This window comes from Elephas maximus, chromosome 13 (assembly GCF_024166365.1).
Source record: "Elephas maximus indicus isolate mEleMax1 chromosome 13, mEleMax1 primary haplotype, whole genome shotgun sequence".
NCBI classification, from domain to species: Eukaryota; Metazoa; Chordata; class Mammalia; order Proboscidea; family Elephantidae; genus Elephas; species Elephas maximus.
This window is the reverse complement of record NC_064831.1, coordinates 76,360,894-76,384,362: the sequence shown is the minus strand read 5'-3', so window position 1 is coordinate 76,384,362 and position 23,469 is coordinate 76,360,894. Positions and strand designations below refer to the sequence as shown.

The 23,469-nt window shown below is 52.9% G+C and overlaps 2 protein-coding genes and 1 non-coding gene across 6 annotated transcripts in view; 2 read left to right on the top strand and 1 right to left on the bottom strand.

Annotated features, from left to right (window-relative positions):
- FANCI (FA complementation group I) overlaps positions 1–2,753 on the top strand; it is a 95,931-nt gene extending 93,178 nt beyond the window's left edge. For all 4 annotated transcript variants that reach the window (XM_049905459.1, XM_049905458.1, XM_049905461.1 and 1 more), the window contains exons 36-38: positions 1,122–1,217; positions 1,526–1,633; positions 2,666–2,753. In XM_049905459.1, the coding sequence (XP_049761416.1) occupies positions 1,122–1,217; positions 1,526–1,633; positions 2,666–2,746 (285 nt within the window). In that variant the 3' untranslated portion in view covers positions 2,747–2,753. The remainder of the gene's footprint in view (positions 1–1,121; positions 1,218–1,525; positions 1,634–2,665) is intronic.
- Positions 2,754–2,993: 240 nt separating this feature from the next.
- On the bottom strand, positions 2,994–21,974 carry POLG (DNA polymerase gamma, catalytic subunit). Its single transcript, XM_049905462.1, has 22 exons — positions 20,679–21,974; positions 17,685–17,880; positions 16,097–16,261; positions 15,827–15,973; positions 15,582–15,661; positions 14,192–14,374; positions 13,947–14,101; positions 13,661–13,787; positions 12,461–12,697; positions 10,375–10,495; positions 10,075–10,161; positions 9,671–9,772; positions 9,080–9,240; positions 8,247–8,300; positions 8,025–8,142; positions 7,213–7,348; positions 6,865–7,111; positions 5,319–5,441; positions 5,021–5,189; positions 4,626–4,834; positions 3,619–3,779; positions 2,994–3,083 (listed from the first exon to the last, which is right to left on the bottom strand). Exons 1-22 carry the CDS (start codon positions 21,290–21,292, stop codon positions 3,007–3,009), a joined length of 3,669 nt encoding a protein of 1,222 aa, XP_049761419.1. The 5' UTR covers positions 21,293–21,974; the 3' UTR covers positions 2,994–3,006.
- Positions 21,975–22,588: 614 nt separating this feature from the next.
- TRNAR-UCG (transfer RNA arginine (anticodon UCG)) lies at positions 22,589–22,661 on the top strand. Its single transcript has one exon. It is a non-coding gene; the product is annotated as a tRNA-Arg (tRNA).
- The last annotated feature ends 808 nt before the right edge of the window (positions 22,662–23,469 follow it).

Here is a 23,469-nt window from a genome sequence, read left to right as displayed (position 1 = left end):
CCACCAGGGCTGGAATTGTTCTTAGAAAAGGTGGTGAGTACAAAAGGTGTTCTCTAAAGGATCTATAAGAGTAGGTGAGGGCGCAGGTGAATTGGCACTGTAGTACATGGTTAGCAAAGGTGAAAATTAGCACACCCTCTCGGGGGCAGTTTGTCAATAGCTACCAAATTTTAGGATCCTCTCTGATGCAACAATTCCACTTTTAGAATACAGAAATTACGCGAAGACCTGTGTACAAGGATGGTCCCGCCAACAGTTTGTAAAAGTGAACTACTGCAAACAACCAAAATATCCATTAATAGAGGACTGGCTTAAATATAGTACACGTATACTTTTTTTCATGCAGGCATGAAAGAAATCATATAAACCCAAATGTTTGGCTATGATAATGTGGGAGAAAAATTAGAACAACGTGTGCAGTGTCCCCATTTGTGAGCTTTTAAAAAGATATAAACACACATATGCACAAGAAATGTCTGGAAGGAGTTATAATTCAAATTAGGGGAAAAGATGATCCCAGCAGTATAAATTCTTGCAGAGTAGAAAAAAGAGCTGGAGCTAGCTGCCAGAGTGGGCTTGTTTTAAAAATATCGGGTCAAAGAGGGAGCCAGATTTCTGCTCATGGTCCTACCCTCATCCAGTCTCTAAATAATAACGAATACTTCAGAACTGTAAATGGAAGATTCAGTGGAATCTCTACTGGAATTTAGGCCCTTTGAACTGCCATAAAAAAATCTTACACTGTTGTTAGGTGCTGTTGAATCGATTCCAACTCATAGCGACCTTATGTGGCAGAATAGAACTGCCCCATAGGGTTTCCTTGGCTGTAATCTTTACAAGAGCAGATCACCAGGTCTGTATCCCACGGAGTTGCTGGGTGGGTTCAAGCCACCTACCTTTTGGTCTGCAGAGCACTTAACTGTTGCATCACCAGGGCTCCTTAAATCTTAGATTATGGTATATAAATAAAACTGCATTTACTTGAGAGAGACTAGTTTTCAAAAAAAAACATGAGCAGTAACAATTAGTTACTCTGCTAGTGACAAGTTGGAGATCTACAGTCTTCAAAAGCCCCTCAAGCCCTGACATTTAGGTCTTAATGCTCCTCTTTTGCCCTGTAGGCCAAAGTCCTTCGGGAAACCAAGCCAATCCCTAACCTCATCTTTGCCATTGAACAGTATGAAAAATTCCTCATCCACCTTTCTAAGAGGTCCAAGGTAAACACACTGTCTTCTGTTTCTGTGTACCCTGTTGAGAGAACCTGACAAACTGAAGTAGCACAACTGCAGCGGGGGAAAAAAATCAAACCCTGAACCTTTCCCACTCCTTTGCTATTTGTGATTTGATGGCCTGAATCCAAACGTTTGTGGGAAACTGAGGGGAAAACAGGTCAAGTGGGTGTGTGCTTACTGCAGGTAGGCACTGAAGGGTTTGTCAGAGGTAGAGTATGCTTTGTGCAGACCCGGGCAGGACAAGGTAGAGCCCCGAGCAGGAAAGTGTTCCCATGCTTACAATCCTGTCACAGGTGAACCTGATGCAGCACATGAAGCTCAGCACCTCACGGGACTTCAAGATCAAAGGAAACATCCTGGATATGGTTCTCCAAGAGGAGGAGGAGGAGGAAAACCAAGAGGTCAGTGCCGGCTTCTACTTGGAGGGCAGCAAGCCCCAGCCACCCTTCCTAGCCAGTGGTTCAGTCTATCTGGGAGCAGCCCCAGATTAGTGAAGGAGCAAGAACCAACAGACGAAAGGGCTTCAAAGGAGGCCCGGCAAAAACAGAACTAAGGAACTCTTAGGGAAGGGCTGCCCACTTTTGAGCCTATGTCTCACCACGTTGCTCAGACTCACATGATTTCTGATGGACATTTTCAGGGAATGGACAGTGACAGAACAAGGTCTTGCTGTGTGTCTTCTTCCCATGACCTTTTGAACCACTGAAATATGATTAACCACAGCATTTGACTCAGAAACCAATCTACTTCCTCTTCAAAGTAGGGCCACTCTTTGATAAGTTTTCGTAAGGCTTCCTTCAGTTCATGTCAAATGGAGTTTCTTAAGCCCCTTTTCCCTCTGGTTGGTTCCTGTTCTTCATTCTACCAGCTACGGCATTCCACCCCATCCCTGCAGCATCTCTGGGACACAGACCAATGTTTTCTTACCTCTAGCCCCTAAAGTGTGCATTTTAGGTTTGTCTAGAAAGAAGTAGCAAACTTGTGGCCCATGCTTATTTCAAAATTAGAAGTTTACACAAAACACTAGATTTCCGGCTTTTCCAAACGATTGAACCTGCATTCTTCAGATGATGATGCTCCAGGCCACAGTGTACCTGGCCCCATCCACTCTCTCTACCTCATGTACTGGGCACATGAGCTCAGGAGGGACGTGTAGCATTCTGACACTGAGGCTCTCATTCAGCTCCGTCTCTCTCATCTTGTGGCCCCTGAATGTCCACAGATACAAAAGTCCAAAGGAATGCAGTTAGCACATCCCTACTCTACTTTAGAGGCCTTTCCCTTCTTCAGCAGTTTCCTCCCATGAGTAGGGAAGGGGGGAAGCACAACTAACACAGGCTTTGATGAGAAGATAAAGGGTTTTTTGTTTGTTTATTTTCACTGCCTCAGAGCAGGCTTCTGACGTTAGAGCATCACTTCTCTCCCCCGTCCAGGGTACTGCTTCAGAGCACGGGGGACAGAACGAAGAACCAGCCAAGAAGAAAAGGAAAAAAGAAATGAAATGCCTGAGTTAATGTGAACTTAGGGGCCTCTGCTTTCTTTTTGCCCAACAAGCAACAGTGCCCCCTTGCCTGCACCAGTGTTGGCATCTTGGTTCTGAATCTATTCAACTCAACTGCAGTGTCAGTTAATCGTTCTTGACAGGTCCTGCTACTGAAAATGGCTAGCCTTAGGCAAGCCGTTTTGCAAAAAGCACAGCTGAAAGCCTGAGTTTGGGAGCCTGCACCACCCTGATGAAGCTCCACGGGAGCAAATACAGAGCCTCCAGGCAGAGCTAGGGTCCAGGCTGGCTTCGTTTTTCCAAGGAGCCTTTGGTGAGTTCAATTATCTGGTAAATGTCCAGCGCTTCACCTGAAAGATAGTGCAAACTGGTTAGGATGCCTCCTCAGGAACTAGCTCAGAGCTCAGAAGGGAAAAAGGGGCTTAATGTTATGGTCAAAAAAGGAGGTTGAGAATAAGTGCCAGGAATAGTAATGTTACATTTAGGAGCGTCTGTTTTCTTCTGTATAAAATAAAAAGAAGCCTCCTTCACTTGTTTGACATTGAAAACACTTTCTTTTCATCTAAGAACGCACTTTGACTTTACCCAATAAATTTTCTTTGAAGAACTTTGGTGGCGTTGACGAGGGGACACTTACGAATAGAATTATTTGAAGCTCTGGTTTCTTCCTTCATTTACTATGAACAGCTTTCTAGAAACAAACATCCCTTTGTAATTTGAACATTGAGTTCATTTTGGACCCAAGGCACCTTATGAACTGAAATGGCCTGGAATACAGCACGTCAGGAATGATTTCTCTGGGGACCAGACTTCCTATTGGCCAAGATTGTGTTCTAGTCTACCACACAGCCTGTGCGTAATGAAGAATAAATGTACTGTGCTCACCCTGGGGAATCCTGTATCTCCTTTCCATCCCAGTTGGGTTGGAGGGGGTTTTACAATCCATGGTCACTTCCTTCCTGAGGCACTGGTCAATATCGACTGCACTGAAAAAGGCGACTGACTGCGGCAGGTCGTTCAGACCCAGCTTGTAGGCAAACATGCACCTGAAAGAGACCCGATCTCCTCTCACAGGCATGCCCCTGCTGGGAGCAAAGGGACATCACTCCAGGAGAAATGACCAAGTAGCCCTGAGCGCAGGGGTCTCCCTGAGCCCACCCCTCTGTGCACTCAGCTAAGCCAAGAAAGCCAAGGCCCAGCATCGAGAACCGTAACAGACACCTCCCACTGAGATACTGAAATGCAGTTATGGACTCCACACCTTTTTTTTTTTCTTCCAGTTTGGTTCACTTTATTGATGTAGAAAATTTTCTTTCAATTACCGGGCCAAGGGTCAATGTCTGAGGGAGATAGGAGGCCACCTTCTTAGCTTTGTTCTGCATAACCCCCACAAGATAATTAAGAGGGCAGTGAAGACAGTGCTGAGAGTTGTAAACATTAGCTTTTTACCTATTAATCAGGAGAGATCATGGTTCCCCAACTGGTTCTGAATGGCAGATCGACATGGAACTGTAATAATTTAATTCAGCCGTATGAACTAGAAATTTTACTATGAAAAAATACAACTCAGTATCTAAAACATTTTTAACTCACATCTGAGTTTTCCCATTCACAATGTCTTCTGTTAGAATAACAAAATTTTGGCACTTAGACATTTAGGGAAGAAAAATACCTCAATTTTCAATGAATTGAGAAAAGCCTTCTGCCACCTGCTTTCAAAGCAAAAAGGTGTGCTCCTTGGAAGCATTTGCAAACTACTCTCTGGAAGAACTCCCCCGGCCCTGCCACCACCTCAGTGACCTGGTCTCGGAGTATGTCATTTTCAAAGGTAAGAAATCTAAGCCCCACACATGAGCACGTGGCCTGTCAGAGAGGCCATGGGCCCCGCGTACCTGGTCAGGAGGTTGGTGACCTGCAGGGCCAGGGCAGCGCGGTAGCGGTCCTCCTCCCGCACCAGGTAGCGAACCTCATCGTGGATGCTGATGCAGAAACGCCCGTCGATGCCAAACTCCTCAAACAGCCACTTCATGGCCACGAGCATGAGGTGTAGGTAGTCCACAGCAGAGCTCTGCACCACCCAGTTCACACGGCTGGTCATAAACTGGGGAAGGGAGGCAGGCACCAGTGAGAGGGGGCATTGCCACAGCCCACCGAGCTTCGGCGAGGGGATGGCACAGGAGCCCCAGGAAAAGCTCTACTTTGGCCCCATCTGCACACATCAGGGAGGGCCTTGGGTGCCCTGCCCTCCCTGGGGACCTCTCCCCATGCTCCAAGAGTGGCAAGATACCTCCCCCTGGACAGCCGAGGGCTCCAGGGCCCGGCTGATGCGGCAGCCCAACACGGGGGTACGCGGCGTGTCAGATGTGGCAATGCTCTCCAGCTTATTGAACATTTCTGACTCTGTGCCGCCCGTCCATGCTCGTTCAGCAACCACCTCCCACTTCTTCCTGCGTGACCTGGGGGACCAAGAACAAAGAGAGGGCAAAGCTTTTGTCTTTTAGCATCTCAGCTAAAAAAAAGCATCCCAGCTCTTGTAGGCCAACCCAGACCCCTCCCTCCATCCTTAACACACAGAAGCTTCTCACTTCCTCGAAGCCTCTCTCTGGATCTTGCGCAGATCCTGCAGGGAAACCCAGCCATCCTCAGTCCTGTCCACAGGGAGGTCCAACTCCCTCACCAGCCACTCGCCCTCATCCGTCAGCCGATACCTAGAGGCAGTGACACCACCATCATTCCCACGGGAAAGCCGCCTCTGTGCCGAGCCCTCACACACTACTTCATTCCAGTTCTCCAGCCACCCCGCGGCCCTTGCCTATTCCCCACAGGATCTACTTCAGAGGAGGAAGCAAAGGCACAGAGAGGCTGAAGTGACTTGCTAGGATCGCACAGCTAGGAAGAGGTGGAGCCCAGACAGAAACCCAGGCCTTTCTGACCCCAAAACCCAGACTCCAGCATGGCAGCCTCCAGCACAAGAGCCATCGTGTTCTTACTGTCCTAATGCCTCAGAGACTGAGCTGCCCAAGGACCAGCAGGTGACAGGACACAATAAAGGCCGTCACGCCAGATTCTGGGGGGAAGAATGGGCTGCTCCTTAAAGGGAACAGGGCACGTGGAGAAGCAGAGAATAGGAGCGTGTGCAGCCAGGCCTGGGGTACCCTTCCTCTCCCATCCCACTCCCAAGTCTCTCAGCTTCAGTCCAACCTTCGGGTCATCAAACAGGCCTGTGCCCTGGTGTTCCTGACCCAGGTCACTCACCTCAAAAGCTCCCCCACCTCCTGTGCCACCCGTCCAGACTCCTCTGTGAGACCTTCAAGATCTTCACAGCTAAGGCTCAACCTCATTTCTCAACACTGTGGTGAGAGCCACACCCAACCCCACCTCGCTCCCCGCTGAGGCACCTCCCATCCTCTCTGGACAATATTTGGGCTCCTCTCCTCTACATCTTGGTTGTCACCACTACACCACTTATCACTTATTTACCTTTTATTCTTTCACTACGTGAGTTTCCACAACGAGAGAGCCAACTAATTAAATGTGGACTCGATCTTATACCTGAGGAAGCTGTAAAGGACCTCCTCCCTCACACATCTCCCCTCAGAAGAGCCAGGTAAGGCCCTGGGCACATAGGCTGTATTACTACCACGGCCTCACCCTGTCAGAGGAAACACAAATTCTAGAGCTAGGCTAGTAAATTGGAAGCCTGGAAAGACTTCTCCTAGATGAAAATCAGCTTAAACGTTGCAGCTTTGCATAAGCCTTCCCGTCAACTACTGTCTTAACACCTGCCGGCTTCATTCGCTCTCACTACCTGTAGGTGTTTGAGTTTGCAATCCCTACGTTACTGTTTATACTGCATGACCAGAGCTGCTGACCCACTGTCTCTTGGTGAAACCATACCAAAAGTACAGTTTTAATCCTATGAGTTTAGGGTTGGCTAGGAAACAAACAAACGTCGCAACACCAAGGACAAACCATCCTGGAGCCAGGTCACAGAGGTCTGGAGGAGAGGAGCCAGGTGAAGGCTCGGGTAATAAGCAAGAGGTAGAAAAGATGGAAAAGATGGAGACAGTGAAGTGTGGTAAAGCAGACCTGAGGTCATGAAGGTGAACGTGGATGGGGAGGGGCTCTCACCTGCGGAGGCCCTTGGTGACAGCATACATCTGCTGGGCCTTCTCAGCAGCCTCCTCCTGTGTGAGCCGGTGGTTGAACTGCATCAGTAGGCGCTCGGCAAAGGGCTGCCCCGCCCCATAGATACGACCGTAGTTGAAGATCTTGGCGTGCTCGCGGCTGATGCCGACTGTGGCGGCTGTCTTACTGTGCAGATCAGTGCCCCTGCTCTTTCTGCCCTGCAGCGTCATCCACCCGAAGGCCGTGCAGCCTGGGGGACAAGGCAGGAGTGAGAAAGGAGGCTCGCACATGCTCTGCCCACCCACTTGGACCCCAAGAGGCCAGGCTGCCTCCACCCAGGCTCCTGCTCACCGTGCATGCCAGCAAAGTGGGCGTCTCCAAGCACAGCTGCAATCCACAGCTCCTGTGAGTCCACATCAGCACCCACGAGGACGTAGCCGGGTGGGGCCTGCACCATGGCCTTCAACTCACTACCTACTCGGTCAGGCTGCACGAAGAGCAAGGTCAGACCCTGCCTACACACCCAAATGAGATTCCCCCCACACTCCGTTCCTGGAGCCAGAGTTGACTGAGAGAATACTGGGGCCTTTCCTGAGGGATGGCCTCAGGGAGCGCCAGACACCAAACCCAACCCAAACCAAACCCATCTTTCTTGAGTCAATTCGGACTCACAGTGACCCTACAGGACAGAACAGAACCACCCCGTAGGGTTTCCAAGGAGCGGCTGATGGATTTCAACTTGCAACCTTTTGGTTAGCAGCCAAGCTCTTAACCATTGCGCTACCTGGGCTCCATGCCAAAAATCACTGCTTCCAAATTCCACATTTCCAGGGGTGACCACAGATCAGCCACAGGGATGACAGGTAAGCATGCCCTACTCTATGCCTGGCCCCACACCAGGCAGGCCCCTCACCTACAGGGACTCATCTCCACAGGAGCTCTGCAATTGTGCCTGAAGTGTCGGGTAAACGGCAGGCACCTAGAGCACATGTGCTGAGTAAGGGCCGTGAAGCCACATTTAAATTTTGAGTCCTGCCTGACCCAGTTCTTAGGTTCCTCTTCATGCTCCTCACTAAGTCCCTGAAGGCCTGCCTAGTAGATCCCCGTTTCTAGAGACAGGTAAGAGAAAAAGAGCAGGGGCCAGAGGTGCAGAGGCCACATACCCGGGCATTGCTGGCAGTGAGCCACGTGGGCTCCACGGCCCGGCGGGTGATGGTGCCGGCAGTCACCACCTGGGGCAGGATGGCCCCATAGTGGCCTTCCTCATCATAGTCAGGGTGCCTGTGGGGGAGGGGAGAGGATGAATCCCATCAGCATCTGGCCACAGCCCCTAGGGCCTGTCCCACTCACTTTGCCTATCCCCACAACCACTCAACAGGCCATACCTGGTCACAGCACGGGGCAGAGCTGACCGGGGCAGCCACACTACCATCTGGGAGCTGTGGGGACAGACAGGCTGAGGCTCAGCACAGCTGTGGGGAGGAGACTCCACCTCCCAGCCCACCATGGCCCTCACCTGCCCAGCTTCAGGGCTGCTGTGCCCCCTCCTTGCCCGGCCTCAACCCTCTTCCTACTGACTTGACTCAGGGTGGACCCTGGCTCAGCCAAGGCCTGGGGCCCTAGAATACACCAACCAGGAATATCAGAGATCTGGGAACAGCCAGGCCTCCTAGGCAGCTTCTGCCCCCTCCCTGGGTATCCACAACGTGTCCAACATCAGCCACTGCCACCGCTGCCTCTTTCCACACTCAGGGCAGACCTTGCCAGCCCATCACAGCACTCCTCCTTCTCACAACTGTGTGCAGGCAGCCACAACCTTGGAACTGACTTCCAAGACGAATCCATTTGCCATTCCCAACCCACAGGACCTGCTCCCAGCCCCTAACAGGACTACAGGCCACCAGCCCTCCATGGTCCTCAGCCATATCCCATGGCTCCAGCAGGGGCTCATTTAGAGTTGGCAGGGCCCGCTGAGGTCCTAGAATACAACTCTTTTTGCATAAACACAGAAGCTGAAGCTAGAGAGTGAGAGACTTGCCCAAGGTCACGTGGAACCAGGACAAGCAGCCAGGCCTCTAGACCACAGCTAGGCTGTCCCTCTGTTGCTTCCCAGGCCAAGTCAGAGGCCCCTGGAGGGGAGGTGGAGGAAGGGAGTCCCAGGGCTGCAGAAACCTGGCCAGGGACACAGGCCTGTCTCTGCCCTCCCATGGTGGCCCACCTGATGCGTTTATGGGCGTTCCTCCAGAAAGAAATCATTTTGTTGATTTCCAGGGCGCGGGGCCCACTGGCACCTCCTGGGCCAGCCTGCAGGGTGCCATCTTCCATCATGGGCAGGAAGTCCTTGGCAAAGGGGCTGCCTACGTTGCAGCTGTTACCATCCTGGAGAGGGCAAAGGCAACAGGGAATGGAGGCAGGTGGCAGACCCCTGGCTGGGGAAACACGTCCTGTGTACCTGGGTTGCTCTCAACACCTGGCCCAGGACCTCAAGTCATCTGGGGCAGATCCCTGATTGAATCCCCACACACAAACTAGGCAGCCACTAAGACACAGACACGACATAGCTGGCTCCCCTCACCGTAACAGCTACCAGTCAGAAGAACCTACCACATGTTGAATGTGGTGCCACTACCCGGCCTCTCACCACCCAATTTACAGAAAAAGAAAAACAAGGGCTTGAAGAGATCGAGGTATTTGCCTAAGATCATTTCCCGTCCCACTATATTGCCATTCCTCCAAAAAGGGCAGACACCTGCTATAGGCCTTGAACACAGCGAGGACACCACGGGACAGGGTGTGAACCAGGACACACCTTGTGAGGCAGCTTGAAAAACCAGCAACCAGGGACATCCACATCGTTGTAGGGTCCATTGCCATGGTGAAAGGTGGGCTGGCTCACTGTGGAGGGGGCAGTCTGTGGGGGCCACACACCTATATCAGGCCCTGATCCAGCACCTGCATTCAGCGAGGGCCATGGGGTAGGAGATAGGACATGGGCCTGAAACTGTGACCCGGTGAGCTAGGAGAGGATAGCATGGCCATGAGCCCTTAAGCCCCTCCTTGGCCTCCAAGTGATGTGGGGCCACGCAGGGGCAAGGGAACATCTCCAAACCCAAAACTCGGGGAGCCCTCCAGTAGGAATAGCTACCTGGGCAAAAGCAGGCCCCTGCTGCCCAGCACCCACACAGAGAGCCCCAGAGCAGACACCCTGCTCACCAGAACTGAAGGTTGACCCGGCACTGCTGCTTGACAGTTCTCCATCTTGGCCTCAGCCTCCAGCTCTAAGCAGCCCAGTTCTTCCACCTGGATAAGCTCAGGAACCAAGGGTGTGATGCAGGGGTTGGGACGCCCAAATCCACCAGCCCCCTCCTCGTAGGACACTCAGACAGCCCAAGCCAGCCTGGAGTGAGCAACTCCTTAGCACACCCAGTGCCCCATCCCTCACCCCAAAGGCCATCTCTTCCCTGGGAGTGGGGAAGACCCTGCCCCAGAGCTCAGGTTGGAGCCCGCCCTCACCGTCTCCCACATGGTGCTGTTGTCGGTGAGCAGAAACTCCTCGGCCAGGCCTGCCTCCTGGGGCTCCGGCTGCTGCTTCCCCTGTTCGAGACAGTGCTTCCTGTACAGGGACTCGATGGCTCTGGGCAGAGAATAGCAGCAGCAGCCTCTGATTACTGGATGCCTGCCCGGGGCCAGGCAGCTGGCTGGAGGCCTTCCAGAATCTCTTTGTTTAATCCTCAGAATCAGCTCTGAGGCAGAACTGGGCAGTGTTTGCCCTGCTTTTTAGGCCAGGATCAACAAACCCAAAGTGACACAGCACACTGGTGGCCAGCAGGGGTCCCAGGCCTGGTCTGATTAAGCTCCTCAAATCAGTACACCAGAGCTGCCACCACCCCAAGATAAGCTTTGCAAGCAGAGCAGCTGGCAAGTCAGGGCCCAGTGCTGTCCTAGGCTGGTTCCTGCCCACCCTTTGGCTTAAAGGACCAAGACCACCCCCAACCCCTTTTGTTCAAAGACCTCATAATATCTCAGGCTGCCTGTAGAGCCAGGACTCTCGATTCTGGGCCACTTCAAGTGCCATGCCTTCTCCCCAACACCTGCCTCTCAAAAGCTCAGGGTCTGTGTTCTCAGACGAGTCAATTAACTTCCCTAGGCCTTTGTCTTGTCGACTGTAAAACGAGAATAACCATCCTACTTCATGCGGCTGCTTAAGGAACTAACGAGGTAAACACTGGAAAATGCTTATGAACAGTGCCTGGCATAAAACTGTTGTTGTTGTTAGGTGCTGTACAGCTAGTTCTGACTCATAGAACAACACAGGCTCGTAAGACAACATAGACATAGAACTCACAGATAGAACACAGCAAAACACTGCCCAGTCCTGAGCCACCCTCACAATCTTTGCTATAATCAAGCCCATGGTTGCAGCCACTGTGGCAATCCATCTCACTGAGGGTCTTCCTCTTTTTCATGGACCCTCTACCAAGCACAATGTCCTTCTCCAGGGACTGGTCCCTTCTGGTAACATATGCAAAGTACACGAGACGAAGTCTTGCCACCCTCACTTCTAAGAAGCACTCTGGCTGTACTTCTTCCGAGACAGATTTGTTCATTCTTCCAGTAGTTCACGGTATATTCAACATTCTTCACCAACGCTGTAACTCAAATGCATCAATTCTTCTTCAGTCCTCCTCATTCACTGTCCAGCTTTCACGTGCATATGAGGCAGTTGAAAACATGATGGCTTGGGTCAGGCACACTTAGTCTTCAAGGTGACATCTTTGCTTTTCATCACTTCAAAGAGGTCTTTTGCAGCAGATTCACCCAATGCAATGCGTCGTTTGACTTCTTGACTGCTGCTTCCATGGGTGGTGATTGTGGATCCAAGAAAAATGAAATCCTTGACAACTTCAATCTTTTCTGTGTTTATCATGATGTAGCTTACTGGTCCAGGTGTGAGGATTTGTGTTTTCTTTATGTTGAGGTGTAATCCATACTGAAGGCTGTGGTCTTTGATCTTCATTAGTAGGTGCTTCAAGCTCACTTCATTTTCGGCAAGCAAGGTTGTGTTATCTGCATGTCACAGGTTATTAATGAGTCTGCCTTGAATACTGACCCCACGTTCTTCTTCATATAATCCAGCTTCTCGGATTAGTTGCTCAGCATACAGATTAAGTGTGGTGAAAGGATACAACCCTGACGCACACCTTTCCTGATTTTAAACCACACAGTATTCCTTTGCTCTATTTGAACAACTGCACATAATTAGTGCTCGATAAATTATACTCAAAAAAGAGAAAAAAAGCCCCATCTGCCCTGCCACTTCCATGGGCCCTCCTTCTGCATGGTCCTGGGAACACAGCTGTGCTGCTGGGCCCAGGAGCAGGGCCCTAGTTCTCCTGCCTCAGAGTGCCACACCCCCAGACCCCCTCTACCCCTGGACTCTGTGGCTCAGAAGAAAGGGGAGCCATGGGAAAGGAAAGAGAGCCCAAACTCTCAGACCCAATCTCTTCCCACTGGCTTGTGCTGGCCTTGGTTTCTCTGGCAAGGGGAATGGGTCCTTGGGCTCTAGCCCCTCGCTCCCCTGAACCTGACTGAGCCTTACCTGTAGGGGCAGGCCACCCCAGCTGATGCTAGGGCAGTGCCCACTGGCACCTTGGCCAGGTTGTCCCGCCGCCCGGGCACCAGGTAGCCCCAGCCATGCTGCTCTGAGTAGTGCAGAGGAAAGCCATCCCAGGTCAGTGCCATGAGTTTGGGTGTGACCCGCATCTGCAAGCTGAGGAGGCTGGGGCCTGGGGTCCACGCAGGATCGTCTAGCCGGGGGCAGAGCTTCCGGTACCACCTATGCCCCACCAGGAAGAAAGAAGTGTCACAGTGATGGGGGGGCAGTGTGTGGCTGCAAGGAAGGTTCCTTTCCCATGGTGTGGCCCACCCAAGGGCCCAAGGCTTTCTGAGGACCCCAGCCTACAGTCACTGTCCCCTTCTCTGGGGCGCTTTGGTCAGGGTTCCCATGGAAACCACAAAGAACAACACAAATGATTTCAAAAGGAAAAGACCCCACGTTAGCCCCACAGGGATATTCCGAAGCCAGGACCCATGGGCACAGCCCAGCACATGGCCAAGCTCCCTTCTCAAGCTCCACACTTGCATCCAGGACAACTGTGGCCTGAGGAGGCAGCACACCTGCCTCCCAGCATCAGAGCTCCCTACCACTCCAGAGACACACCAGGGCCTTCAGAGCTCCATCTCTCACATGCCATTCTCCAGGGCCAGGACCAGGGTGAGGTAGGCAAGGTGCCCGGGGCACAACATTTAAGGAGGAGCTCGCTCAGAGACTCGTGTAAGCAGCAAAGTCAACTTCTGCTGTTCACTCTGACTACCCTAATGTCATCTGCCCACCCTAGCGGCTCAAGGGAAGGGTCACCTCCTCAACAAAGCCTTCCCCAGTTTCCCCAGGCAGCACTTGGCACTGCCCCCACACCTCTCAGTCTCGTGTCTCACCATGAACATAAACACTAGCTGCACTGGCTGGTCTACACATCGCTCCTCCTTGGGAGGAGCCACTTAAAAGAAGAGATTATGTTCCTATCTGTGTCCCCAGTGCTGCAGTGGGAGCCGGCACATGGACAGTGCTTGGTGCACTGAGTAAAGGAAGCCATGGACTAGAGAGTGAGTGCATGCTGGAAGCTAGGTGAACAAAGGCAGCAGGGAGTAACTGCACCCATGCACGCCACCTGAGCTGGAGGAACACTGTAAGGAAAGCCCAGACCAGGGCAGCCAGAGAGCAGGGGCACGAGGGGCTCACCCAGGGTGTCCAGGCAGGTGCTGGGGCCGCTTAGGCAGGAGCTCTATGGTCCCCTTCAGTTGCTGCAGGCAGGCACGGGCTGCAGCATCTCGCTCAGACTCCTCCTCCTCACTGGGGGGGCCAGGGTCTGCCCAAGGTTGGGGAGGACAGTCAGAAACAGAGGGAGTCTCAAGAAAGACCTACCCTCGGCCCGTTCATCTCCAGAAGGGTGGTGCAACCCCTGGGTCCTGGGACCTCCCCCTCCCCAAGGATCATCCCTGCCCCACCTCCCACCCATGCTCCCCACCTTCCTGATCCTTGGGATCCCCAGGGGCCCCGGCCCCCGTGGTGGGCAACTTGCTGGCTGTGGCCGGCTCCTTCTTCTTCACCTTCTTTGCCTTCTTCTGCTTAAATTCTTGCAGATCCCACTCCAGGTCCCACAGCCAAGGGTCCTCTTTGTACCTACAGAGCCAGTCCCCCAGGGCAGGGCTCAGGCCGAGCTGAGGGCCAGGCCATCCTCTGCCTAGACACCCCCTTCCCAGGTCTGGCTACCTCTCTCCTGAGAGCAGCTGGCAGGCATCGTTGGCCAGGTCCATCAGTGACTTCTTCATCTCTCGCTGGAGTTCCTCATAGGTGCTATGGGCCTCTGCTAAGTAACGCTCCCAGTTCTGGTTGACAGGCAGGTAGGGGACACCCATCTCCAGCATGCCGGCCAGAGTCACTGGGTGGGGACACCTGCAGGCAAACCCCAAGGGCTGCTGTGAATGATCACAGGAGGCAAGGTTTTGGCTCAATCCCTGAGCCAGTTTGGCAAGCCTCAACCCAACCACTCCATGGCACATCTCTAAAGCCAGCCAGCCAGGGGTTTAAATCCCAGCTCTACCACATCCTAGCATGGACCCTGAGCAAGTTACTTCATCTCTCTGAATCTCAGTTCTTCCATTTATAAAACGGAAGTTAACTCCCTCCGTGTCTTAGTTTCTTAGTGGTGCTATAATAGAAATACCACAAGGGGGTGGCTTTAATGAACAGAAATTTATTTTCTCACAGTTCAGGAGGCTAGAAGTCTGAATTCAGGGCACCAGCTCTAGGGGAAGGTTCTGTCAGCTCTGGGGGAAAATCCTTGTCTCAGTTTCTGTAGCATCCTTCTCAGAGTTCTTTGGAGATCTCCACATGGCATTTATCTTTCCCCCACTCATGCTTACTTGTTTCTGTGCCTAAACTGCCTTTTCTATCTCAAAAGTGGTTAGATTTTAAGACATATCCTATACTGCTATGGCCTTATTAACGTAACAAAGAAAACCCTATGCCCAAATGGAATTACATCCACAGATATAGGGTTTAAGATTAAAAACGTATTTTTGGAGGACACAATTCAATCACTCCACTTAGGGGTAATGTGGGAATTACTGTTGGGAAAGATGAAAATGGCTGCCACCTGCTGAGTAATGACTGTGCAGGGCACTGTGCTAGCATACACACAAAAGATCAAAACTGGGGTAGTAATATTTGTGTATGTTTCACAGATGACAACACTGAGGCTTGGAGAAACCAAGTAACTTGCCCAAGGTCGAACAAGATGTGAACTAGGTCTGGCTGATACTTATGTCTCTGACCCCTGGTGAGACTGATTCACTAATAGACCTAACAGGATGGATGTGAAACCCTTGGCTCAGGGTCTGGGTACAGAGAACGTGCTTAATAAGTCAGAACCATGCATGTAAAACGCAGGCACAAGCCCTCAGCCCCCTCCTGCAAAGCCTTGGTAGAAACCCAGAGCCCAGGGCCCAGGTGGACACCACTGGATGGAGTGTGGCTCCATTCTTTCAGCTCAGAAAAGCTAACATCCCCAGCCTGAGCCAGAACCACTGCTACCTGATGACATGGGCCCAGGCACGGGAACCCACTGGTCCTCAGGGGTTCCCACACAGGTTTCCCTCACCTCTCCAAGAAAAGTGGTAGCTGCTGCTGGAAAACCTCATAGGTGGCCCATACATCCTGGGCACAGTACTGCATCAGGTCCTGGCACAGGGTGACAAAAAGGCGCTGGGTGGGCAGCCATCCCACTACCACCGCCAGGTCCCAGGGTCAGGCCAACAGCTGTACCTCCCAAGGTTCAGCTAGGGTTTGCCACAGCCCACCTCCCCACACCCCACCTCCCCACAGCCCTGCCCTCCAGCATCATACCTGGAAGTTCTCACGGATGTCCTTCATGCTGCCCTTGACGAACAGCTCTCGCGGCTCCTTCTCTAGGGGAGGCCCTCCCACATAAAGGCTATGCACATCCGCCAGGTTGTTGACACTACTGATGCCCAGCCAATCCCAGGATGCGATCTGGGGGCCAGAGCAAGTGACACAGCAGATCAGCATGTGCAGATCTGTGCAGCATGTGCAGACAGGCAGGCTGGCGTGGTGGTCCCAAGTGCCCATTCCTGCCCACCCACAGTGTGCTCTCACCGCCGGGCCCCTGCCTTTGTTCTGAGAATTCTGGCCTTTCTGTGTGAGGTGCCGGGCCTTGCGCTTGCCCTGCTTGGCAGCCATCCACAGGCTGCGCTGGAAGCCGCTTAGCCCTGAGATGGCCATGTGCATGCTCATGGTGTCCAGGAAGCGCATGCGGGAGCCCTGAAGAAGAGGAGAGAGGCAGCAGCTGAGCGGCAGCCTTGCTTCAGTGGTGTGAGCCCCAGCCCCAGCTCAGCTCCTCCCAGAGCCTCCACACCCACCACCCAGCCTTCCACAATTAAGTGTAGAATCTTCCTGCTTATTCACACTTGTCCCTCAATCTGTGAGGGGTCTGTCCTCTCAAAGTGCGGCCACCCCTGAAGGTGCAGGCCTGGCTCAATCTCAACACGTTAGGTGCTCCCCGGCATCCCGAAATAACAGCTCAGAGGGGCAAGCTGGGTGCAGAGTGGCCCAAACAAGGCCTTCGGAGATATCGGGTCTGGCCTCCAGCCCCAGCCCTACCACTCACCAGCTCTGTGGCCCAGGGCAAGTCAACAAGGCTGTCAGAGCCTCACCATCATCAGGTACAGTCTAAAGGGCTCTCACCTGCCCCACCTGACTCATAGGGCTGTTGTGAAGACACAATGAAAAGGCACTCTTCATAAAGAGTTGCCGTTACCATATACCAGACACAGTTCTGAGCATTTCACAAAGATGCATTGTTCAAATCCTAACAATTCTGAAGTAGCTTCTGCTGTAACTCTTTTTACAAATAAAAAAGGCAAAGATGTCACTTTGAGGACTAAGGCACACCTGACCAAGCCATGGTATTTTCAGTCACCTCATATACATGCGAAAGCTAGACATGAATAAGGAAGACCAAAGAAAAATTAATGCATTTGAATTATGGTGTTGACAAAGAATACTGAATAAACCATGGGACTATCAGAAGAATGAACAAATCTGTCTTGGAAGTACAGGCAGAATACTCCTTAGAAGGGAGAATAGTGAGACTTTGTCTCACATACTTTGAACATGTTATCAGGAGAAACCAGTCCCTGGAGAAGAACATCATGCTTGGTAAAGCTGACGGTCAGCAAAAAAGAGGAAGACCCTCAACGAGATGGACTGCCACAGTGACAGCAACAACAGGCTCAAACATAGCAAGGACTGTGAGCATGGAGCAAGACCTGGCAGTGTTTTGTTCCGTTGTTCACTGTGAATCGGACCCAACTCACCAGCACCTAACACCACTACCCAATAAGGAAAGTGAGGCTCAGGGATGTTAAGGTACTCACACTGCTTTTCAGTGGCTGGGGCAGGATGTGAGCCCAGACTATGTGGCTCAGAGCCTCCAAGGACCTGTGTAAAGCTATAAAATGCCACTGGAAGATAAGGACCCTTATCACTCTGAGACAACTCAGGTCTCCTGTACCAGGCAGGCTCCAGAGGTAGATCAGCTGGTCACAGAGACCAGAGGCAGGCCTGGTCAACAGGAGGACCTAGAGCTGCTGCAAGGGGATGAGGCAATGTCTTCCCTAGCCACTGAGATCAGGGCTCCTAGCCTACCCTACGCCAGACCTGCAGATGGTTCCAGGAGACTTACCTGGATCAGGTACTGCTCCCTGATGTGGGCTCTGTCAAAGCAAACATTGTGCCCCACCACTAGCTGCTCCTGCCAATCCCGCTGGGTGGGACTTCCAGCATTGGCAGGGATCTCCAGGGGGATGAGGTCAGCCGGCGATAGCTGGCTGGTCCAAGAGTAACGCTCTTCCACCAGCCGCTGGCTGCACCAAGAATACCTGAGAGAGACCAGAGGCAGGCAAGTTCACCTGGAGGTAGTAAACTTCCGCTCCACCACACCCACCGCACACCTACCACTACATGCCAGCACCTACACTAGCAGCTGAGGACAAAGTGAGGCCAAGGGATGCTCCTAACTCTGACAGAGCTAAGTGGGGAGGTGTGGGGAAAAAGGGAGTTATCAAAGCTTCTTTACTTTCCAGCTTCCACAGACAAAAATGGAATTAAATGCTACAGTGCTGGGTGTCCCGTGTAGGCATGTTAGCCTGGGCCATCGAGCTGTCTGTTAGGCCCTATGTTCACCCAGCCTGTGCTTGGTTCTGAGGTGTACATCAACGTCACCAATCCCTCACATCTGTAAGCACAGAACACCTAATGTACAAAGTGGTAGTTGAGATTTTTTTTAATTTAAAATGGCAAAAAAAAAAAAAAGGCAAATACTGCATAAACGTACAGGATGGGTCATCTGACGCTGAAAAGATTATGAAGGACAAAAAACAGGTCACACACTTTGTGGTAGGTGCTGTAGCCTCTCCAAGCAATCATCCTGAGTGAGACCAAGGAAAGCGCCGGAATGGAAACAATGTACGAGAACGTGCTAGGGGTGGCGTGGTAGAGTGCTGCCTGTTGGGGGCCCAGCACTGACTCAGGAAAAGGCTGGGAGTTTGCTCAAGGTTCACAGGCTAAGCACGGGGAAACGGCCCCTGAGGAAACGCCTGTTGCAAGCCAGTTTGTTCCAAAAGGTCAAGGCCCACTCAGCATCAAAGTGAGTGACGAGGCCACGTGTGTGGCCACCACAGCTGCAAAGGCGCTCCCTATAGCCCTTATGGAGGGGACGGGGTCAGCTGCCTCAACACAGTTTCAACAAACTAGTTTCTTTCAGGGGAGGGAAAAAAAAAAAAAGCAAAAAAGAAGTTCCTGGTTTTAAAACTGGCAAAATCTAATCCACACTCTGACTCGTGGGAATACACCCAGGGACCCAAACTGAGGCGCCCCCCACCCCCACTTTTAATCCAACATGTCAAAAAGCCCAAAGTCCTTAAAAGCAGCAAAGAAAAAAAGGCTGAAGAATACTAAATATCTGAGGATACAGTGATGACAGGAATTTAGCTGCAATAAAAAAAGCCACAGTGGTGTCAAGACGTAAGTCTGCAGCTATGCACGAAGCCATCTTACTATAAACTTATTTGTGATAAAAAGAAGAAAGCCAGAATGTAAATACCTTTGGTAAATTTAAGACAAGTCGGAATCAATGCCATTAACACCTTCAGCTCTCTTGTGAATCTCAGATAAATGTTGATGGCCTGTGTAATGTCCCTCTGGCCTGATGACCAAAAGCCCTTACCAACAGCCTTTGGAAGTTTCCCCTTCCCATTGCAAAGTGTGGACTGGACCAGGTACCTAGCATTACACTGCCACGTGGCAGGGATGTGCCCGGGTAAAAGTGGACTGCTCTAAGGTCACCATCTGGCACCCACCACCACTCATCATAGACTCCCAGGAGGCAGGTCTCAGTGTGAGCTTATGCCTTGAAAATGACTGCTGTCACCAGGCAAACTAAGCGATGTCCCCCGTACCACTGGCCAGGATGGAATGAAAATGAGAGGAGGATGGCAAGGATGGGGAGACAAAGGAAAGAGTAGTAAAAAGTTACGACAGGAAGGAAGAGAAAAGAGGACTTCAGGTAAATTGGCCAAAAATGACCCATCGGTCAAAAAACAAGTCTTTTCTTTGACTGGTTTCCTCATTTTCTTGCAGCCACCAAGACCTATTTCACCTTCTCAAACGATGGCCCTTTACTTTGACCATCAAGTCACAACAAAAGTACTGTGATTCTCATCGTAACTGGAACTAAATCAATGAGGAATCATCTAGTTTTACTCTGTTCAGCCATCAGTGCCTACCTTATCTATTTAGCCATGTTTTCACCATTTTCAACTGCATATTTAATATTTCGCAGCTTTCTTTACAAAGATGTAGCTTCCAATAGGAATAAAGAAACTGCCAACTTTTTGCTGGCCATGCCTGAAAGCATTAAGGTTGTAAATAGTATTTTAGTCCTGGAATGAAGAATAAAAAAGGGGAGAAATGGTTTAGGACTCTGTTGAAACCGGGCCTTACTGCATCTTTTATAGAACGGCTGGACAGTACTGCTGTCACTGTAAAAGAAACTCGTGCAGCACTTAGAAAGTTGTTTAAAAAGAAGAGAGACTGGATATATCTGCTTGGGACCAAAACACCTGCTTGGGAAGCTGGGGGGAGGAAGCACAGTTTCTCCTCCTCCAGGAGGCATTTGGAAATGTTGAGGGGACTGGGTCTGGCATTTAGGGCTGAGGCTGGGGACGCTAAATGTCTTGAGTTGCCTGGGGCATCCCACGAAAAGATTTCTCCAGCCCAAAATAACCAACAGCATCCCCAAATAGAAATTGTTCATATGTCTGTTCAGAGTAAGGGGGTTGGGGCGTGGTGTCGGAAATAAAGGCACCAAATCATGGTGATCTCAGATGACCTCCCCATTAGTCTCAAGTACGACACTCTACTGTGATTGTCCACAAAGCTCTTACCACTACATTTTCTTGGGTTATCTGTTTCCTGCCTGTTTTCTAGTGCCTTCCACTAGAAAGTGAACTCCATGAAAGTAGGGGCCAAGCCTGTTTGGTTCACCACTACATCTCAGTGCCTAGATGAGCACCTGGCACACGGCAGGAGCACAGTAAATGTGCAATGAACCGGACTATAAAGCTGGGCCCTGCGCACATGCTAAAGTCCCCCGCCCCCGGCCCCAGCCCCCACTTACCAGGCCGAGGGGGATATGGCCACCGCCAATGTGGGGCAAGTTCCCTCTGCCAAGCAGACCTCCACGTCGAACACCAGGGCCCGCTCCTCTGGGATGGCCACGGGTTCGGCCTCCCCCCCGGGGCCGTACCGGGTCCAGCCCTCCGCCCATGCCCAGCTCGGGGGCTGCGGGGGCAGCTGGGCCTGCAATAGCAAGTTGGCCGCCTCCAAGTAGGGCAGGCTCTGCTTCTGGGCCAGGAGGCGGAAGTGCTGGTCCAGGTTGCCCCCGTAGAGGGGCGGCAGGCACAGCTCCACGTCGGGCAAGGACGCGGCTGGCTGCCCCCAAAGCCCGTGCCTCTGCAGGTGCTCGACGCTGCGGCGCACCGCGGCCTCGTCGGGCATCTCCCCGCCGTGGCCGAAGATCTGGTCGTGGAGCCCTCTCGAGAGCATCTGGATGCGCAGCGGGTTGTAGCGCGGCTGCCCGCCCTCGGAGGATGGCATTTGCTGCTGCAGCGGCTGCGGCTGCCCGTCGCTGGGGTCGGGGACGGGGGCGGAGCTGGAGACCCAGCGCCCGAGAGCTGGAACCGGCCCTGGCACCACGGCGCCGGCCACCTTCTTCCAGAGCAAGCGGCTCATGATTGGTGCAGGGAGCCCCCCGCTGGGAGTCAGGACACCTGGCTTTTGGCTCCAGCTTGGCTGCTTTCACTGGCTGGATGACTTGGCGAGAGACACGTCCTGTCTCTGTCTTCCTGTCAGTGAAATGGGTCTGACCATGCCTGCCTTCTGCCCCCAAATCCTAAAGGAGATGATATAAAGTGTTATTTGTCACGTAAGTGCTACGTGTTATATTAACAGCCATCATTCCTTGAGCACTTACTGCGTGCCAGGCAGTGACAGAAGCTTAGGTACATTTTTTCAGTTAAGCCTCAAACAACCCTGGGAAACAGCAATACCCCTCCTGAGGACACTGCGGTTCACGGAAGTTTTTGAACTTGGGGGAGCTGAATGCAGTGGTTAAGAGCACACTTCGGAGTAGGAGAGCGCGGGTTTGAATCCCCGTCCTGGCTCTTACAAGTTGTGTGACCTTGGGCAAGCTCCTCAGGCTCCAATTTCTTAGTCTGTAAAATGGGGTTATGAATTCTACTCATCATATAGGACTGCTGTTTGGATGACACATGGCGAATACGTCGCGCGGCCCGGCGCTCGGCAAAGGGTGGCTACCATTACCGCGACCGCCGCGGCCCGAGGGCCTAATGCTGCCAAGTGCCAGCGCCCGGACTCGAACCCACCGGGTGGGCCTGCCGTCCCCCAGGGCCCCCACCCACACCCGGCCGGCTCAGCAGGCCAAGCGCGCGCGGCATGAGGCGGGGGCGGCCGCCCCACATGTCCGCCCGCCTGTGCCCGGCGGCGGCGCCGCGGTGCGCCCTGGGACGAGCCGCCGCCCTGCTCCGGGCCTCGCTCCCCGACTAGAGAGGGAGGGGCCGCGCCGCCGCGGAGCGACCCGGCCTCCCCACGCCGAACCCGCCGGAAACCTCGGTCCGCCCGGTGCTTCCCGGTCTCCGGCTCCCCCGACCCCAGGCCGGCGACGCGGCGTCCCCCTCCGTGCGGCCTATGCAGCCTCGGGGTGGCGTGTGGCCTCCCACCGACCAGTCCGCCTCGCTGGCAGCCGCAACTTCCCGTCTGCGCCCCGCGCGGTCCCGCGGCTACCCGAGAGGCAGACGGGGGACTCCCGGTGCGACCAATAGGAGGACCGCAAATGGACCGATCTGCCCGCGGGGGGACGAGGGAGACTTCCGGGTGAGTCCTCCCTGCGGCGCGCCGAGAACCAAGGTCCAACCTCCCCGCCTCAAGAAGAAAGTGGGCTGGTCCCAACCAAGCAGGTGGGCGGTAACAATACTTTTTAGTCTGTCGAAGGGGGCCCGTGTGTCGAGCGGCCGCGTGGCCTAATGGATAAGGCGTCTGACTTCGGATCAGAAGATTGCAGGTTCGAGTCCTGCCGCGGTCGTGGGGTGGCGTTTTGAATTTTTTGTTTATCCCTTAGGCGTAAAGTACCACGATAGTACAAAGGGTGTCGCCAATTTCTTTCCCACTGAAATCTGGGAGCGCCCGAATCTGCGGAAGTAAAGGACCTACACACCACGCCCAACAACAGCCTGTGAAATTGCTCTCCCACGTTGTACCAGGCGTGGGCACTCAGTTCCAAAATGTACAAGCCGCCAGTTCCTGCACGCTGGTGGAGAGTGGACAGCAAGGAGCCCCATGTGGGAACACTGGGTGTTAATCAATTGATACCTGGAACTCGTGGGGTCTCACTGCTGAAAGGAAGCCACTCTCTCGCCAGTCCAGCCCGCCTCTCCCCATCTCTGGCAATTTTGATGGATAAAAACGCTGCCTTTCGTTGAACCCGAGGCTGCCCACCATCCTAACTGCCGCCCGCGAGCCTACCCACGTGCGTCTGGCCCCCTCTGGCCCTGGGAGCAGCCGGAGCGCGTACCTCTTCCCCCGCCTTCCAGTCTCTAGTTGTCTCCAGTTCCCGCCTCCAAGTCCTGTTGCTCCAGGTGCCTCTACTGTCGAACAGCTCTGCCCTCGGCGCTCGGCGATCAGGCACAGCGCGGGGGAAGGCCTCGGTGAATAACGAGAGTCTAGGCGGTTGGAACCCGGAGACCCAGCTGCACAGATGAGGGAAGGGAAGCTCAGAGACTGGGGACCGACCCGAGGTCACACAGCTGATTAGGGACGAAAATCAGCCCTTACGGAAAATCAGTTCGCCTAGAGACACTTTGGAAGAAAAGCCTGGTGATCTATTTCCCAAA